General features: G+C 38.5%; 4 protein-coding genes across 4 annotated transcripts; 2 read left to right on the top strand and 2 right to left on the bottom strand.

Moving 5' to 3' along the window:
- Nucleotides 1-131: 131 nt before the first annotated feature.
- Nucleotides 132-4,264, bottom strand: LOC103155090 (ribosome biogenesis protein TSR3 homolog). The gene is made up of 6 exons (XM_007576627.2): nt 3,922-4,264; nt 3,000-3,210; nt 2,461-2,654; nt 1,665-1,832; nt 936-990; nt 132-385 (listed from the first exon to the last, which is right to left on the bottom strand). The coding sequence occupies exons 1-6, from the start codon at nt 4,040-4,042 to the stop codon at nt 253-255; spliced, it is 882 nt and encodes a 293-aa protein (XP_007576689.1). The 5' UTR covers nt 4,043-4,264; the 3' UTR covers nt 132-252.
- On the top strand, nt 4,265-5,567 carry LOC103155118 (N-acetylglucosamine-1-phosphotransferase subunit gamma-like). Its single transcript, XM_016663274.1, has 6 exons — nt 4,265-4,437; nt 4,517-4,571; nt 4,647-4,714; nt 5,069-5,123; nt 5,231-5,314; nt 5,411-5,567. The coding sequence occupies exons 1-6, from the start codon at nt 4,371-4,373 to the stop codon at nt 5,562-5,564; spliced, it is 483 nt and encodes a 160-aa protein (XP_016518760.1). The 5' UTR covers nt 4,265-4,370; the 3' UTR covers nt 5,565-5,567.
- A 2,826-nt stretch (nt 5,568-8,393) lies between these two features.
- LOC103155089 (ribosome biogenesis protein TSR3 homolog) lies at nt 8,394-12,527 on the bottom strand. The gene is made up of 6 exons (XM_007576626.2): nt 12,184-12,527; nt 11,262-11,472; nt 10,723-10,916; nt 9,927-10,094; nt 9,198-9,252; nt 8,394-8,647 (listed from the first exon to the last, which is right to left on the bottom strand). Exons 1-6 carry the CDS (start codon nt 12,302-12,304, stop codon nt 8,515-8,517), a joined length of 882 nt encoding a protein of 293 aa, XP_007576688.1. The 5' UTR covers nt 12,305-12,527; the 3' UTR covers nt 8,394-8,514.
- Nucleotides 12,528-12,564: 37 nt separating this feature from the next.
- LOC103155088 (N-acetylglucosamine-1-phosphotransferase subunit gamma-like) lies at nt 12,565-16,583 on the top strand. The gene is made up of 11 exons (XM_007576624.2): nt 12,565-12,699; nt 12,779-12,833; nt 12,909-12,976; nt 13,331-13,385; nt 13,493-13,576; nt 13,673-13,766; nt 14,581-14,695; nt 14,769-14,851; nt 14,946-15,074; nt 16,163-16,244; nt 16,322-16,583. Exons 1-11 carry the CDS (start codon nt 12,633-12,635, stop codon nt 16,399-16,401), a joined length of 912 nt encoding a protein of 303 aa, XP_007576686.1. The 5' UTR covers nt 12,565-12,632; the 3' UTR covers nt 16,402-16,583.
- Nucleotides 16,584-17,225: the final 642 nt, after the last annotated feature.

Below are 17,225 nucleotides of genomic sequence, written 5' to 3' on the forward strand. Positions count from 1 at the left end.
CTAACGACCTAATTATTCTATTCAGGTGGTGCAGCAGAGGCACATCTAAAGGTTGCAGGACACCTGCGGTCTAGATGGTTTCTACATGCTACAAAAAAACTACATTTTCCATTTTCAACACAATAGCTTCATTGTTTGAAAATCATTGTATCTTTAATTTATTTACAAGTCTCCAACTTTTAATTGTGTTGTTATTGAAATGCACTATACAAAAAAATTAGGAAATTTTCTAGTCTTTTCTGGAAAACATTATTAGTCTTCATCTTCATCATCTTCATCTTGACGCTGTGAAAGTGTCGACTTGTCGTTGATTCCTGTGTTTTCAGGCTCTTCGCTATCTTCTGATGCGTCGCTGTCTTCACTGGAATCATCATCTTCAACAACACTAAACGGAAATCACAATTTAATGTCAAGAATAAGACTGGATTTTTAATCTAAGTAAAAATGCTCATCAAAGATACAGTTATTTTCAACTTAAATTGGCTTAGGCTTAAATTTCATAACAAAACCAGAAAAGAACAGTTATGTTGCACAAGAAAAGGAAATGACCCAGCATTGTTTATATCTATATAGCAGATGTAAAATCATCAAAAACACGTTAGAGGCAAAACTTTCTAAAGTTTTCAGTTTATGCATCTCAATTTTCAGTTACCCCAAAATGTTATAGACAAAAACAATGAGGCAGGTCTTTATCCTCCTGTACATCATCACTATCAGGTTTTATTGCATTGTTTTGGTGTGGAGCTCTTCAGATAGCAGCTTAACCAAACGTTATTCTGCTGTGACACCAAATAAAAACCAATAACAGCAGCAGGTCAGGATGTCAAGCTCCAGCAGCATCACACAACTTTCTCCACTGCTTAACACACATTTTATCTGAACTTTAACATGTTTGTGGCTAAATCTGAATTTATTTAACGCTAAGAAGCGTTTACCTCAGAGGTCTGTTGAGATTTCTACACTCCACTCCAGAGTTAACATCAAACGGGTCTGTAACAAAAACAAAATTTTACTGCAAATTATATACCTCTCTCTAGTAACTCACATTTTCCAGGTACATAGCACCATTTTATAGCACATGACTTAAAAAGAATTGACTTCGTAATTCAACGCCTTGAAATTGGGCCTCTATCTCTTTAAGAAGCTCCTGCTCTTTCTGAAGCTCCACCTCCAGGAAGTCGTCCCAACATGGCTCCTCTATTAACCCTTTAATATTTTTACCAGTGTTGCTCTGAGCAGCAGCTCCTATAATGAGCTCAGCAGCTGTTTGCTAATTGCTGCTGGCTAGTCTGAAGGAGCTGAGAGTGGGAGGAGCTGCGCCTCGGGGGCGGGGCTAGGTCCACCCAGGCATTTTAACAGCTGAATGGTTGCCATGAAGATTAAAGGATTTCTGAACCATGCATGAAAGAATCAAAGCAACACTCAAGGTTTGATTCTTGATGAAGGAAAAACATTAAAACATGATGGGAAGATAAAAAAGTAGATTTGCCCCTTTAATACTTTTACTTATTGATCAGAGTGAAATCTTAAAATCTTATTTGAAATAGAAAACAATAATATTACTTTAGTTCTTCAGAAAACTCAAACTTTTCAATAAATAGGAAATATTTGAAGTCATAGAAACAGTAATAAGGCTGAGATAAATAATTTCCGCCGTTTTTTACCAAACTCTTCTTCTTCTGGTTTGGACGTGAGAAACTCCTTCTCCACAGTCAGCAGCTCTTCCTCAGAGCGACATGCAGCGTAGCGGTCAAGAAGAACTCTGTTGAGTTCAAGAAACACCGTCCCCCACTTGAATTTCTTCAACAGGAGAACCGCCAGTTCCTCAAACCCTGCAGCAAACCACAAACACCTGCAGCACACTGATGGAGAGCTGAAACGTTTGCAGTGATGCAACACAGTCACTTCTCTGTTGATCAAGGCTGCAGCTAATGATTAGTCTATTGATTATTCTATTGATTAATTGGCTAAAAACTGGGCACATTCTGCAGATTTTTAATTTTACCAACTGGGTACACTAAATGATGCAAACAAACAATTTAATTCTTTTTTAAATAAGAAAAAAAACATTTTATTTGCAGCATTCCTTTAGTGAATTTGAAGCAGGTGAAGCTAAAACTGCCACTAAATCAGATTTAGATAAATGTGTTTTAATCATAAGTGCAAAATGTATTTATTTTTTTATACAGTTTTGCCTTATTTGTTTTGAATATGTTGTTTTTGAGTCTGTATACTCCAGTTAATGATTAACTGATTAGAAGATTAGTTGAAAATTATTTCAATAATCGATTAATTCTAATTAATCCAATTAATTGTGACTGATCATGATTAATCATGTTAGTTGCAGCCCTATTAAATTAGTTGACGATTATTTCAATAATCTGATTAATCACAATTGATCTGATTAATCCGACGAATCGTTTCAGCCCTCCTGTCGATCACTGCAGCCTGAACTCTTACCGACGATGGCGAACGTGGCGGCGAACGCCTCGACACAGGACAGTTTGCAGGGCTTGCCGTAGTTGACCGGGTTTGCGGCGACGAGGTACGGCAGCAGCCTGGGGTGGCTGCCCACCATCTTACTGAACGGCGTCTCGTCCAGTTTGGCCCAGGAACAGTCGATCACAGCCAGGCCGCTCTGAGCCACAATCTCTCTGCAATCCGATCAAACATCAGAAAGACGAAGGTTCTTAGAGACAGATCATCAACAGAGAATGAGGAAGAACAGCTGGACGACATGGCTGAAAAAAATCAGTTGATATTAATAATTATTGTTTAGTGTTTAAATATCTGAAATACAACCAAACTGGTGGTGTGACCTTTCCTGTTTCGTCCAGTTTTCTCTCTACGTCGTTATTATTTTTTAGCAGTTATGAAGCACAGTGTCAAAACCTTAAACTAAATTTTATTTCAATTATGTATTAATATTGATCATGCATTGATCGCGGTATAGGTCATTATTGATTTGTCGGCCAGCCCTTGGAGAAACCACTGCATACCTGTCTGCTGGCGTCACATACTTGGTTCCCATGGGACTCAGGATGAGTCCGCTGAACCTCTGGTTGAGGCGCAGGTTGCGTACGAAGCCTTTCCGTACCAGCTTTCTGCCGGTGCAGCGTTTGGGATCGCAGTGACCCAACTCCCACATGGCGAGGGGGCATGGCAGCTTCACCTGCGGGGCGTCCGCTCCCTCCTCTGGGTGGAGGCTGGCTGGAAGGACGGAACCAAACCAGGAGAGTCCGCAGTGAACGCTTCACTTCACCAGAAATAACATCTACATTACTGTATACTGGGAAACGCAATTCATATTCTAAATGTTGTAATCTAAAAACAAAAAAAAGAATAGTCATAAAATTTACAGATCTAATAGTATCTTGTTAAACTAACCATTTGCCATTAAAAGCACAAATTTAATTTGTTTTAATTTTATTTTTTGACAGACCAACTTCAATTAACATATTTGTCAAGTGGAAGGAAAATAACACATGATTATATATTTTTTTTTTTTTCAAACAAAACCTCCAACATTGCAAAATCTTACCACGTTTTATTTTTGGTCCTTTTGGTGCAAATATTAGCAAACTTCAAATAAGAAAAAAAAAAACTAAGTCACAAGTAACTTTTAAGCAAGATATAAGAACTTTCTTTAAGTTAATACTTTCTTAATATTTATGAATAAGTACTGGCTTCACTGGCTATTTCGCTTATAAGCAGTAATAAACCAATACTGTTTATTTATTTCCTTTATTTTACAGTTTAAAATAAACATGTCACATGTATTAAGAAATTAACTTATAATAAGCTCTTTTAATATATAAAAATTGCAACAATCTGGTAAATTAGTTTTCAAAAAAAGAAATAATCAGTGAAGAAACATGATTATGATACGAGTACGTAGACGTGAAACACATTTTTTGTTACCTTCTAAAGCAGAGTGCATTTCTTCAGTAAACGTCTCCAATGATTTTCCCTTCATTTTATGCCGTTTATCTTTGCCTTTGCTGTCTGGTCGCACGAACTTGCCTTGTTTCTTTCGCCCCATGTTGCCAGGCTGGGATCTATTTTCAGGCGCTGTCCGCTAAAATATCAACACTAAGCAGCTTCTTGGCGAGCCGCGGACTCTAAATTTCCTTTCCTGAAAAGGTTTTCAATTCCATCTGCTCATAAAACATCCAGAAATCCAAACATTTCCTCTCAATCTTAAGTTTTTAATCCTCCTTTTCACTTTACATGGTGGAAAACACGCTACACTGTAGCCTGGGAACACTGCGCATGCTCTCCGGGGTTATTTTTTTTGTCACGTGACCGACCACCTGACACAACAGACGACGGAACCGGAAATGTAGCGATTATTCATCCAAAAATCCATCATGTGGAGTTTAAATAGCGGAATATATGTTTTATTGAGGACATGGCTTGTTTGCGTGTCGCTTTTCTGTAAGTTTTCCATTCTTAATTTTTAGTAAACAAATAGCTGGACTTTTATTTGATAATCGATTTGTATTTTTCTATCCAGTCAGCCTCGGACTGGCTGGGAAAATGAAGATTGTGGAGGAGCCAAACACGTTTGGGTTGGTGAATTAATGTCTAATATGTCTCAGGTTTTCTGCTGCTGTTTTGTCTTCACTGGTTTTCTGTGTTTTCAGGCTGAACAACCCGTTCATGGCGCAGGGAAACAGGCTACAGCCCAAAGTCTCTCCAGCGCCTGTGTCTGGTAAAGTGAAATGATCTAATTTAAAACCTGAGACATCCTTAAGGTCATAAAGTCTGATCATTTTGGATACAGCCGCCATAAGCTTAAAGTCAAATTTTAATAACCTCTAAAAATTCACCATAAAATAATGAGATTTAATTCTGGAAAACCTTCGGTTCCCTGGACTTCCCTGATGGCGGTTACCTCGTCGTTTCTGGTGTTCCTCAGGGATGTGTGCTGAGTCCCCTGCTGTAAATCCTGTTCATAAACTGAAATGGGATATTTACTTCCAGTAATCATGTACCATTGCTTATTGATTTGAAATCTGAAATGTATCTGTATCTCATCAGCAACTGTAGTAATATTCTCTTAAAGGCCCTGTACATCTTCATCGTCTGGCAGGAAAGTGCTTCAGTCTCACAGAATCGATGTGAGTGAAACACCCTGACCTGAAGAAGCAACATGCATGTGTTTGATCCATTTCACATCTGATTGCATGTAGAACCAACAACACACCTGTAACCGGTTCTTCTGCAGGTATAAATACGAGTTCTGTCCCTTCCACAACGTGACTCAGCACGAGCAGTCATTCAGGTGGAACGCCTACAGCGGCATATTGGGGTAAGACAACACCAAAACAGATGCTTTCATTAGAGGTTTTAATTTGTGAATTATTATTTTTAAGTGTTTCTGTGGGTCTTTGTTGTTTTCTGGTAGGATCTGGCAGGAGTGGGAAATTGCCAACAATACTTTTACAGGCATGTGGATGAGAGACGGCGACACATGTGGAACCAGAAACAGAGAAACAAAGGTGCTGAAAATACAATTATTCTTCTGCTTCAAACAAAGAATAACCAGTTTCCCCCTCTGACCAACCAGGTGACTCATCANGCTTCCTGGCTTGGTGGTCCCACCCGATGTCAAGGTCTCTCTTCATAGAGCAGCAGCTTACAACACCCCAAACTCTAAATGATTTTATATTTAAAATAAAACAAATGAAACAAAAAGTGAAACCCACCAACGACATGAACCCAACAGTCACGTATATAGTGCTTTCTAACCTCTATACTTGCCGTTTATTTCAACGGCCGTTATTCGGACCAAATGCAACCATTAGTGTTTTTTTTTTAGCTTTTAGCTCAGTTAGCTTCTCTTCATTTAAAACCAAGGTGTGGCCTTTAGCTGCCCATTCCGGACTTGACTCCATTATTGCCAACTGTCCGTGAAATAACCTACAGACTCCGTTACTGAGTCAATCAACATAATAGCTGGTATAAAGCCGTGAACCAACATTTTCCTAACCATGTGTACTTTGGTAACAACTAGCCTGTGCGAACTTTCCATGCTAACCAAGCCGTGCTAGCAGGCTAGCATTAGCATTTGCTTATCTTATCAAATAAAGCCGATGTTCTTTGGAAAACAGCAGCAGTTCTATAGAAAAGCGCCCCTTACATGTCAAAAATGACTGCGTGCGCATGAAGCAGTAAATAATGGTAGAGGATAGTGTTCCTAATGTATACGAACATAAACAATTCAAACTGACATGTCCAACTTGTGATTCTAGCTGTATTTAAAGGCTCTTCCCATCACGGTGATACTTTGAACGACTAGGGCGCTTTTTTCGGCAAAGCACCGGCCATCATTGACAGCAAGTTACAAACTTGATGCTAACATTTAACTAGCTTAGCATAGCAAACAACTTCAAACCCATCTGCTGTGTTCAGATTCTGGTTCTTAACGCGCTTTACGTTACTTATGTAGGCTGTTCTGTTGGAACCTTTAAAAATGCAAATCGAAAACCACGAAATTGACACAAAAATAGTACCTTCTAGAGAAAGGTTGAACGTACTAAAGCTAACTTTAGCTTGCTAGCAACTGGAGTATCGGTCGAAAGCGCGAACCAACGCCAACACTAGTCGTCCATTCCCGAACAGGGGGGAATAGTCCTATACAGTTTCAAAACACACCATTATACACTCTTGAGTTATTATCTGCTTCAGAGGTAATTAAAAAGCAGGTCGTCATGGACTAATCCAAAAGCCGGAAAGCCTCAGATAGCTTAAACCCTGCGATGCTAACGATGCTAGTGAGTCACAGCGATATTTTATAGACGAAGGCCGCAGATAACTACTTCTTCTGATCCAGCTGCTACACGCCACAATCCGCGCACCGGCTTCGAAGACCCACTCTCGGGAAGTTTTAACACTTACCATCTGACTTGTAGCTCTTGCCATGTGAGTTTTCCGTGAGTATTTATTTGGAATAAAATAATTAGAGAAGCTCCAGTAATGGCTGCCTCCGTGCCTTCATTTTCGAGGTGTGACGTCGTTCCACAACAATGTTACCGCAGGACAGCAGAGGAGAGTCCTGCCGTGTCAGTGTCCGCCCCCACCGCCACGAACAACCCGCTGAACTTTATAGCGCAAGGCTCGATCATATTCGCACAACATGTGGCCTGCAAACTGCTTGGACCGCACACTGGAACTGGGTTTTATTTATTCTGCCATCAGTGTGCAACAACCTAGTTATGATTTGAAGACCAAGTCATGTAGTTCCTGAGTTGGGCCAGTTCTAGTGTGATCCAAACACATTAAAAAAAGCCATTTGTTTAAATTTCACAAATCAAATAATCGTTTTAAAATTTTTATTAAAACTATTAGAAAAATCAAGCCAAGTTTTTAAAGAGTGCAAGTGCAGCACTATACCAGTCCTAGGTGCATAAAAAGCTTTTACAAATCAAATAAAGGCTAAACAAACCAAAATGCCATTAGTATACAACAATCTAGTCCAGATTTGAAGAGTCTAAATAATGTAGTTCCTGAGTTGGACCACTCCTAGTGTGATCCAGATAGAAGTGAGACGACCATGTTTTGGGGATAACCGCACCATATTTCTCTATTAAAAAAATGAAAAAAAAAAAAAAAAAACTTTAAAATTGCTCTTTAACTCTTACAAATCAAATAAAACTTGCATCAAAAAAATGATTTTAAATATTCTATTACTATGCAGATGACATCTAGCTTGTTTTACCCCAAGGAATCTGGAATAGTTAGCTTCACACACAAAGTTAATTTTAGTTGATACAACTTGCTATAAATTTTTGTTCTAAAGTCAAGGAATTTTGGTGAATTTATTTATTCACTGCTGCTATTAACATACCTGGTAAAATCATGGTGAATCTGATGTTTTGTCCTTAATAATTCACTTTTACAGTCTTGTGTAGTTTATGTCTTGATCGGTGTTTCCCAGCCTGGTCCTCTAGGCTCACTGCCCTGCATGTTTTAAGTATTTCCTTGCTTCAGTCCAGCTGATTTCAATCAATGGCTAATTAACAGGCATTTTCTGAACTGCAATCAGTTGAATTAGGCCCGTTAAAGCAGGGAAACCTCTAAAACATGTGGGACAGTGCGCCTTGAGGACCAGGGTTGGGAAACACTGACCTAGACCAGGGGTGTCAAACTCCAGTCCTCTGCTGTCCTGCAGTTTTTAGATGTGCCACAGGTACAAAACACTGGAATGAAATGGCTTAATTACCTGCTTCTTGTGTAGATCAGTTCTCCAGAGCCTTGCTAACGACCTAATTATTCTATTCAGGTGGTGCAGCAGAGGCACATCTAAAGGTTGCAGGACACCTGCGGTCTAGATGGTTTCTACATGCTACAAAAAAACTACATTTTCCATTTTCAACACAATAGCTTCATTGTTTGAAAATCATTGTATCTTTAATTTATTTACAAGTCTCCAACTTTTAATTGTGTTGTTATTGAAATGCACTATACAAAAAAATTAGGAAATTTTCTAGTCTTTTCTGGAAAACATTATTAGTCTTCATCTTCATCATCTTCATCTTGACGCTGTGAAAGTGTCGACTTGTCGTTGATTCCTGTGTTTTCAGGCTCTTCGCTATCTTCTGATGCGTCGCTGTCTTCACTGGAATCATCATCTTCAACAACACTAAACGGAAATCACAATTTAATGTCAAGAATAAGACTGGATTTTTAATCTAAGTAAAAATGCTCATCAAAGATACAGTTATTTTCAACTTAAATTGGCTTAGGCTTAAATTTCATAACAAAACCAGAAAAGAACAGTTATGTTGCACAAGAAAAGGAAATGACCCAGCATTGTTTATATCTATATAGCAGATGTAAAATCATCAAAAACACGTTAGAGGCAAAACTTTCTAAAGTTTTCAGTTTATGCATCTCAATTTTCAGTTACCCCAAAATGTTATAGACAAAAACAATGAGGCAGGTCTTTATCCTCCTGTACATCATCACTATCAGGTTTTATTGCATTGTTTTGGTGTGGAGCTCTTCAGATAGCAGCTTAACCAAACGTTATTCTGCTGTGACACCAAATAAAAACCAATAACAGCAGCAGGTCAGGATGTCAAGCTCCAGCAGCATCACACAACTTTCTCCACTGCTTAACACACATTTTATCTGAACTTTAACATGTTTGTGGCTAAATCTGAATTTATTTAACGCTAAGAAGCGTTTACCTCAGAGGTCTGTTGAGATTTCTACACTCCACTCCAGAGTTAACATCAAACGGGTCTGTAACAAAAACAAAATTTTACTGCAAATTATATACCTCTCTCTAGTAACTCACATTTTCCAGGTACATAGCACCATTTTATAGCACATGACTTAAAAAGAATTGACTTCGTAATTCAACGCCTTGAAATTGGGCCTCTATCTCTTTAAGAAGCTCCTGCTCTTTCTGAAGCTCCACCTCCAGGAAGTCGTCCCAACATGGCTCCTCTATTAACCCTTTAATATTTTTACCAGTGTTGCTCTGAGCAGCAGCTCCTATAATGAGCTCAGCAGCTGTTTGCTAATTGCTGCTGGCTAGTCTGAAGGAGCTGAGAGTGGGAGGAGCTGCGCCTCGGGGGCGGGGCTAGGTCCACCCAGGCATTTTAACAGCTGAATGGTTGCCATGAAGATTAAAGGATTTCTGAACCATGCATGAAAGAATCAAAGCAACACTCAAGGTTTGATTCTTGATGAAGGAAAAACATTAAAACATGATGGGAAGATAAAAAAGTAGATTTGCCCCTTTAATACTTTTACTTATTGATCAGAGTGAAATCTTAAAATCTTATTTGAAATAGAAAACAATAATATTACTTTAGTTCTTCAGAAAACTCAAACTTTTCAATAAATAGGAAATATTTGAAGTCATAGAAACAGTAATAAGGCTGAGATAAATAATTTCCGCCGTTTTTTACCAAACTCTTCTTCTTCTGGTTTGGACGTGAGAAACTCCTTCTCCACAGTCAGCAGCTCTTCCTCAGAGCGACATGCAGCGTAGCGGTCAAGAAGAACTCTGTTGAGTTCAAGAAACACCGTCCCCCACTTGAATTTCTTCAACAGGAGAACCGCCAGTTCCTCAAACCCTGCAGCAAACCACAAACACCTGCAGCACACTGATGGAGAGCTGAAACGTTTGCAGTGATGCAACACAGTCACTTCTCTGTTGATCAAGGCTGCAGCTAATGATTAGTCTATTGATTATTCTATTGATTAATTGGCTAAAAACTGGGCACATTCTGCAGATTTTTAATTTTACCAACTGGGTACACTAAATGATGCAAACAAACAATTTAATTCTTTTTTAAATAAGAAAAAAAACATTTTATTTGCAGCATTCCTTTAGTGAATTTGAAGCAGGTGAAGCTAAAACTGCCACTAAATCAGATTTAGATAAATGTGTTTTAATCATAAGTGCAAAATGTATTTATTTTTTTATACAGTTTTGCCTTATTTGTTTTGAATATGTTGTTTTTGAGTCTGTATACTCCAGTTAATGATTAACTGATTAGAAGATTAGTTGAAAATTATTTCAATAATCGATTAATTCTAATTAATCCAATTAATTGTGACTGATCATGATTAATCATGTTAGTTGCAGCCCTATTAAATTAGTTGACGATTATTTCAATAATCTGATTAATCACAATTGATCTGATTAATCCGACGAATCGTTTCAGCCCTCCTGTCGATCACTGCAGCCTGAACTCTTACCGACGATGGCGAACGTGGCGGCGAACGCCTCGACACAGGACAGTTTGCAGGGCTTGCCGTAGTTGACCGGGTTTGCGGCGACGAGGTACGGCAGCAGCCTGGGGTGGCTGCCCACCATCTTACTGAACGGCGTCTCGTCCAGTTTGGCCCAGGAACAGTCGATCACAGCCAGGCCGCTCTGAGCCACAATCTCTCTGCAATCCGATCAAACATCAGAAAGACGAAGGTTCTTAGAGACAGATCATCAACAGAGAATGAGGAAGAACAGCTGGACGACATGGCTGAAAAAAATCAGTTGATATTAATAATTATTGTTTAGTGTTTAAATATCTGAAATACAACCAAACTGGTGGTGTGACCTTTCCTGTTTCGTCCAGTTTTCTCTCTACGTCGTTATTATTTTTTAGCAGTTATGAAGCACAGTGTCAAAACCTTAAACTAAATTTTATTTCAATTATGTATTAATATTGATCATGCATTGATCGCGGTATAGGTCATTATTGATTTGTCGGCCAGCCCTTGGAGAAACCACTGCATACCTGTCTGCTGGCGTCACATACTTGGTTCCCATGGGACTCAGGATGAGTCCGCTGAACCTCTGGTTGAGGCGCAGGTTGCGTACGAAGCCTTTCCGTACCAGCTTTCTGCCGGTGCAGCGTTTGGGATCGCAGTGACCCAACTCCCACATGGCGAGGGGGCATGGCAGCTTCACCTGCGGGGCGTCCGCTCCCTCCTCTGGGTGGAGGCTGGCTGGAAGGACGGAACCAAACCAGGAGAGTCCGCAGTGAACGCTTCACTTCACCAGAAATAACATCTACATTACTGTATACTGGGAAACGCAATTCATATTCTAAATGTTGTAATCTAAAAACAAAAAAAAGAATAGTCATAAAATTTACAGATCTAATAGTATCTTGTTAAACTAACCATTTGCCATTAAAAGCACAAATTTAATTTGTTTTAATTTTATTTTTTGACAGACCAACTTCAATTAACATATTTGTCAAGTGGAAGGAAAATAACACATGATTATATATTTTTTTTTTTTTCAAACAAAACCTCCAACATTGCAAAATCTTACCACGTTTTATTTTTGGTCCTTTTGGTGCAAATATTAGCAAACTTCAAATAAGAAAAAAAAAAACTAAGTCACAAGTAACTTTTAAGCAAGATATAAGAACTTTCTTTAAGTTAATACTTTCTTAATATTTATGAATAAGTACTGGCTTCACTGGCTATTTCGCTTATAAGCAGTAATAAACCAATACTGTTTATTTATTTCCTTTATTTTACAGTTTAAAATAAACATGTCACATGTATTAAGAAATTAACTTATAATAAGCTCTTTTAATATATAAAAATTGCAACAATCTGGTAAATTAGTTTTCAAAAAAAGAAATAATCAGTGAAGAAACATGATTATGATATGAGTACGTAGACGTGAAACACATTTTTTGTTACCTTCTAAAGCAGAGTGCATTTCTTCAGTAAACGTCTCCAATGATTTTCCCTTCATTTTATGCCGTTTATCTTTGCCTTTGCTGTCTGGTCGCACGAACTTGCCTTGTTTCTTTCGCCCCATGTTGCCAGGCTGGGATCTATTTTCAGGCGCTGTCCGCTAAAATATCAACACTAAGCAGCTTCTTGGCGAGCCGCGGACTCTAAATTTCCTTTCCTGAAAATGTTTTCAATTCCATCTGCTCATAAAACATCCAGAAATCCAAACATTTCCTCTCAATCTTAAGTTTTTAATCCTCCTTTTCACTTTACATGGTGGAAAACACGCTACACTGTAGCCTGGGAACACTGCGCATGCTCTCCGGGGTTATTTTTTTTGTCACGTGACCGACCACCTGACACAACAGACGACGGAACCGGAAATGTAGCGATTATTCATCCAAAAATCCATTATGTGGAGTTTAAATAGCGGAATATATGTTTTATTGAGGACATGGCTTGTTTGCGTGTCGCTTTTCTGTAAGTTTTCCATTCTTAATTTTTAGTAAACAAATAGCTGGACTTTTATTTGATAATCGATTTGTATTTTTCTATCCAGTCAGCCTCGGACTGGCTGGGAAAATGAAGATTGTGGAGGAGCCAAACACGTTTGGGTTGGTGAATTAATGTCTAATATGTCTCAGGTTTTCTGCTGCTGTTTTGTCTTCACTGGTTTTCTGTGTTTTCAGGCTGAACAACCCGTTCATGGCGCAGGGAAACAGGCTACAGCCCAAAGTCTCTCCAGCGCCTGTGTCTGGTAAAGTGAAATGATCTAATTTAAAACCTGAGACATCCTTAAGGTCATAAAGTCTGATCATTTTGGATGCAGCCGCCATAAGCTTAAAGTCAAATTTTAATAACCTCTAAAAATTCACCATAAAATAATGAGATTTAATTCTGGAAAACCTTCGGTTCCCTGGACTTCCCTGATGGCGGTTACCTCGTCCTTTCTGGTGTTCCTCAGGGATGTGTGCTGAGTCCCCTGCTGTAAATCCTGTTCATAAACTGAAATGGGATATTTACTTCCAGTAATCATGTACCATTGCTTATTGATTTGAAATCTGAAATGTATCTGTATCTCATCAGCAACTGTAGTAATATTCTCTTAAAGGCCCTGTACATCTTCATCGTCTGGCAGGAAAGTGCTTCAGTCTCACAGAATCGATGTGAGTGAAACACCCTGACCTGAAGAAGCAACATGCATGTGTTTGATCCATTTCACATCTGATTGCATGTAGAACCAACAACACACCTGTAACCGGCTCTTCTGCAGGTATAAATATGAGTTCTGTCCCTTCCACAACGTGACTCAGCACGAGCAGTCATTCAGGTGGAACGCCTACAGCGGCATATTGGGGTAAGACAACACCAAAACAGATGCTTTCATTAGAGGTTTTAATTTGTGAATTATTATTTTTAAGTGTTTCTGTGGGTCTTTGTTGTTTTCTGGTAGGATCTGGCAGGAGTGGGAAATTGCCAACAATACTTTTACAGGCATGTGGATGAGAGACGGCGACACATGTGGAACCAGAAACAGAGAAACAAAGGTGCTGAAAATACAATTATTCTTCTGCTTCAACCAAAAAATAACTAGATTCCCCCTCTGACCAACCAGGTGACTCATCAGTACTAACTCTGGTTCCTTAAACCTGCAGTATATAACTTTTACAAAAAAAGTTTGATAAAACTGTCACCATGTTGTGACAGTGTAATATGAGACAAATAATCTATGAAAAGATTGATCTCCTCACTGAGCTACTATTGCCCTCTGAAGAAATGCACCAAAAACAACCAATCAGAGCCAGGAGGAGGGTCTTAACGCTGTCAATCAATCCCATGAACCTGCTGCTAAGTGCTAATGGTGAAGAATCAACTTACATTTACAGGAAAATCATTTGTCCTCTATCCCAGGTGGCTATGCTAACTAGCATTGATGTTTGTAACAGAAGAAGCAAAGAGCAAGCAGGAGACGGGTGAGCATGAGAGTGACCCTCCTCCTGGCTCTTATTGATTGTTTCTGTTTTAGTGGTGTATTTGAATTAAATTTAATTGAATATTTTATTAATCCCAGAGGGAAATTCATAATTAGTAATGGTCTACTTTTACAAACTCTCATTTAAAAGAGAATATATTTCAGTTCTAATGAGGCATAAATCTCATCCTAACGTGGTTTTTTTTTTTAAATCTATTTTTAATCGCTAGAAATGATAAAACATTTGGTGTTGACATGTTGGTATGGAGCCCCAAATGAACACCTGCTCAGGGCCCCAAAAGGCTTGGGCCGTCCCTGGGGAAGTGGCGTAGCTGGATTTTAGGTAAAAGAATGAACCCTTGACTAAAGATGGGTCATGTTTTGTTTAGGTGGTTCTGGTTTGCAGCAACAGCAGCAAACTGGTCCAGGTGTCGGAGCCAAGCACCTGCATTTACTCGGTGACCTTTGAGACACCGCTCGTCTGCCATCCACACTCACTGCTGGGTAAGTCTGGGGAAAATCACCTTCCAGAGCGTTGTGCATGTCAGCGCTAATGGCGACTGTGTTTGGTCTGCAGTGTACCCCACCCTGAATGAGAAGCTGCAGAAGGAATGGGACGAGGTGGAGCAGGCTCGCTACGATGGCCTCATTACTGAGCAGGTAGGAAGCAGCAGATTAAAAACATAACATTTCTGACCCGCGTGAACATTAAACCCACCAGGCAGAATGCTGCTCATGTTTCTGTTTGTCGCAGGGCTACAACAACCTTTTGAGAGACGTTTTTGAGGATGCTGGACTCCTGAAGAGCAACAAAGTGACGGAGACTGTTGCAGAGGCTGAAACACGTTCAGAAAAACACAACTCCTTACAGAAATGCCAAGAAGTATGCTGATTAGGAATGCAAACAATTTACAATTAATCATTTATTAGGTTAAAATTGTCTTCAGTCAAGGTTATTGTAGTTAACTAAAATGAACAAGCTAAAAACTGAAATTGAGAACATTTTTGTCAACTAAAATAATTAAAAAAGGTGTAATGAATGGGAAAAAGTGTAACTAGCTGGAACTGTACTGTCCGTTTATAAAACTAACTGAAGCACACTAAAAATAGATATAATAAACACTGTCTTTGTGTTTATTAATCTATTTATTAGCTTGTCAAACTGATTCCTCCAACAGAAAAGCAGTTTACATCAGTTACCGGTAAATTACAGCACTCCGTACTGGCAATGCTACTCTTGTCTGCAAAATGGCGACGGCAAAAGTAGTTAAACGTCAGTCATTTATTGTTCAACAATAATTGGATAAATGTTTTGAAATTTATATGTACTTATTACCCAACCTTAGCATACATAATTACAATAAAATAATTATAGAAATCAACCAAAGTACTGCTACCATATTTAAAAAAAAACCGGGCAAACCCACTCTTAAACTAATTAAAACTAACTAAATTAGACGAGCGAAGTGTCACAACGAAATAAAACTAAACTATAATGAAAAATCCAGGACATTTACAACGCTGGGTCCAATCGATTAACTAACTAATCACATCCGCTTCACAGTTTTTAGTGTGGTAGTTTCGTCGCCATCCAGCAGAGGGCGCGGCTGGTCGTAGCAAACCCATTTGATACTAGATGGCGGAGTCCGGTGTAGGATTCAAAATGCACTTTATATGGTTCTGTTTTAAAATATAAACACCCGACAAGCCCCTTTAAGGAGTCAACTTAAATTACTTAATAGCGCTCATTCAGCCGAGGTGCTGCATGACGGAGAAGCGTTAGCATTTTATGAAACATTTAGCTCTTTATGCTACGGAAAGATTACATGAGAAAACTTAAAATGGCGACATATCAGTTAAGTTTGTCGATCAATAAGATCGGTTAACTTTAGATTAGTTCATTAACCGCATTCTTAATATTGGTTATCTAAATATATGGGTGATATTTATTTGTATATTTTTGTTTGGCAGGATTATCAAAAGCAGAGTGAAGAGGTAGCGAGGCTGCGGGCTATCCTCACCCTGAATAATATTTCCTTTGAGTCACAGCCAAGTACGTTAGCTCAACAACACCAGTCTGTTTATAATGTCTTAATTTTTACTGAAGCATGGCTGTTTTCTGTGTGGTAGATGAGGAGAAAGGTGCAACGACAGCGCCGGCTAAAGATCAACACCTGAGAGGAGACACGGGCCTTTTTGACCAGCTGTGAAGATTTCCATCACAAACAGGATGTTCAGTTTTTTTTTCTGGTCAGTTTGAGTCTCTGAGGTCCACAAGAAAACAGTTCCTCATGTTTGGATGTTTTATATGTAGTTTGGACTTTAACCTGTGTATTTATGTTATGTGTTGTTCGGATGCAACAACATTGGAATTAAAACAAGACCAAAAAAATAAATAAAATGCAATATGTTCTTATTAAATACAAGAATAAAGTCATAATATTATGAGGATAAAAATTGAGCGACAAAGTCGTAATAATACAACAAACCCTAACTGATAAATATACCGGATGACTTTATTCTGGAATTACAAGTTTATTTGCTTATTACGACTTTATTCCACAACTTTATTTTCTGGTATTACACCTTGTAAAAACCTTAAAACTTTATTCTGATATTCTTATTGCGATTTTATACTTGCTGAGATTTTATTGCATTTTTTACTAGTTGCTCATTATGACTATTTTTACGACTTTAGTTACTCAACTTTTCTTGTGTTATTCTAACTTTATTCTTGTATTTTTATGACTTAAGTTGCTCCTTATTATGACTTTTCTTGTGTTTCTTGTATTAATACAGTTATTTAGGTAATGACTGTATTAAAGGGATAAAATGATGAAAACCTGGAGATGAACAGTAATACTTCAGCATATTTGATGGTCTACATAAGGGCGTAAGGGAAACATGTCTTACTTCCTCTAAAGTTTCTATCTAATTATAAGCTGATTGATCTGGAACACCAGCCATGACCTTACAGTGACCTTAGTTTGACCCCACTGACTGCACAGCATCTTGAAACATTTCTTACCTTCTA

Source organism: Poecilia formosa, unplaced genomic scaffold, assembly GCF_000485575.1.
Source record: "Poecilia formosa unplaced genomic scaffold, Poecilia_formosa-5.1.2 Scaffold412, whole genome shotgun sequence".
Taxonomy (NCBI): Eukaryota; Metazoa; Chordata; class Actinopteri; order Cyprinodontiformes; family Poeciliidae; genus Poecilia; species Poecilia formosa.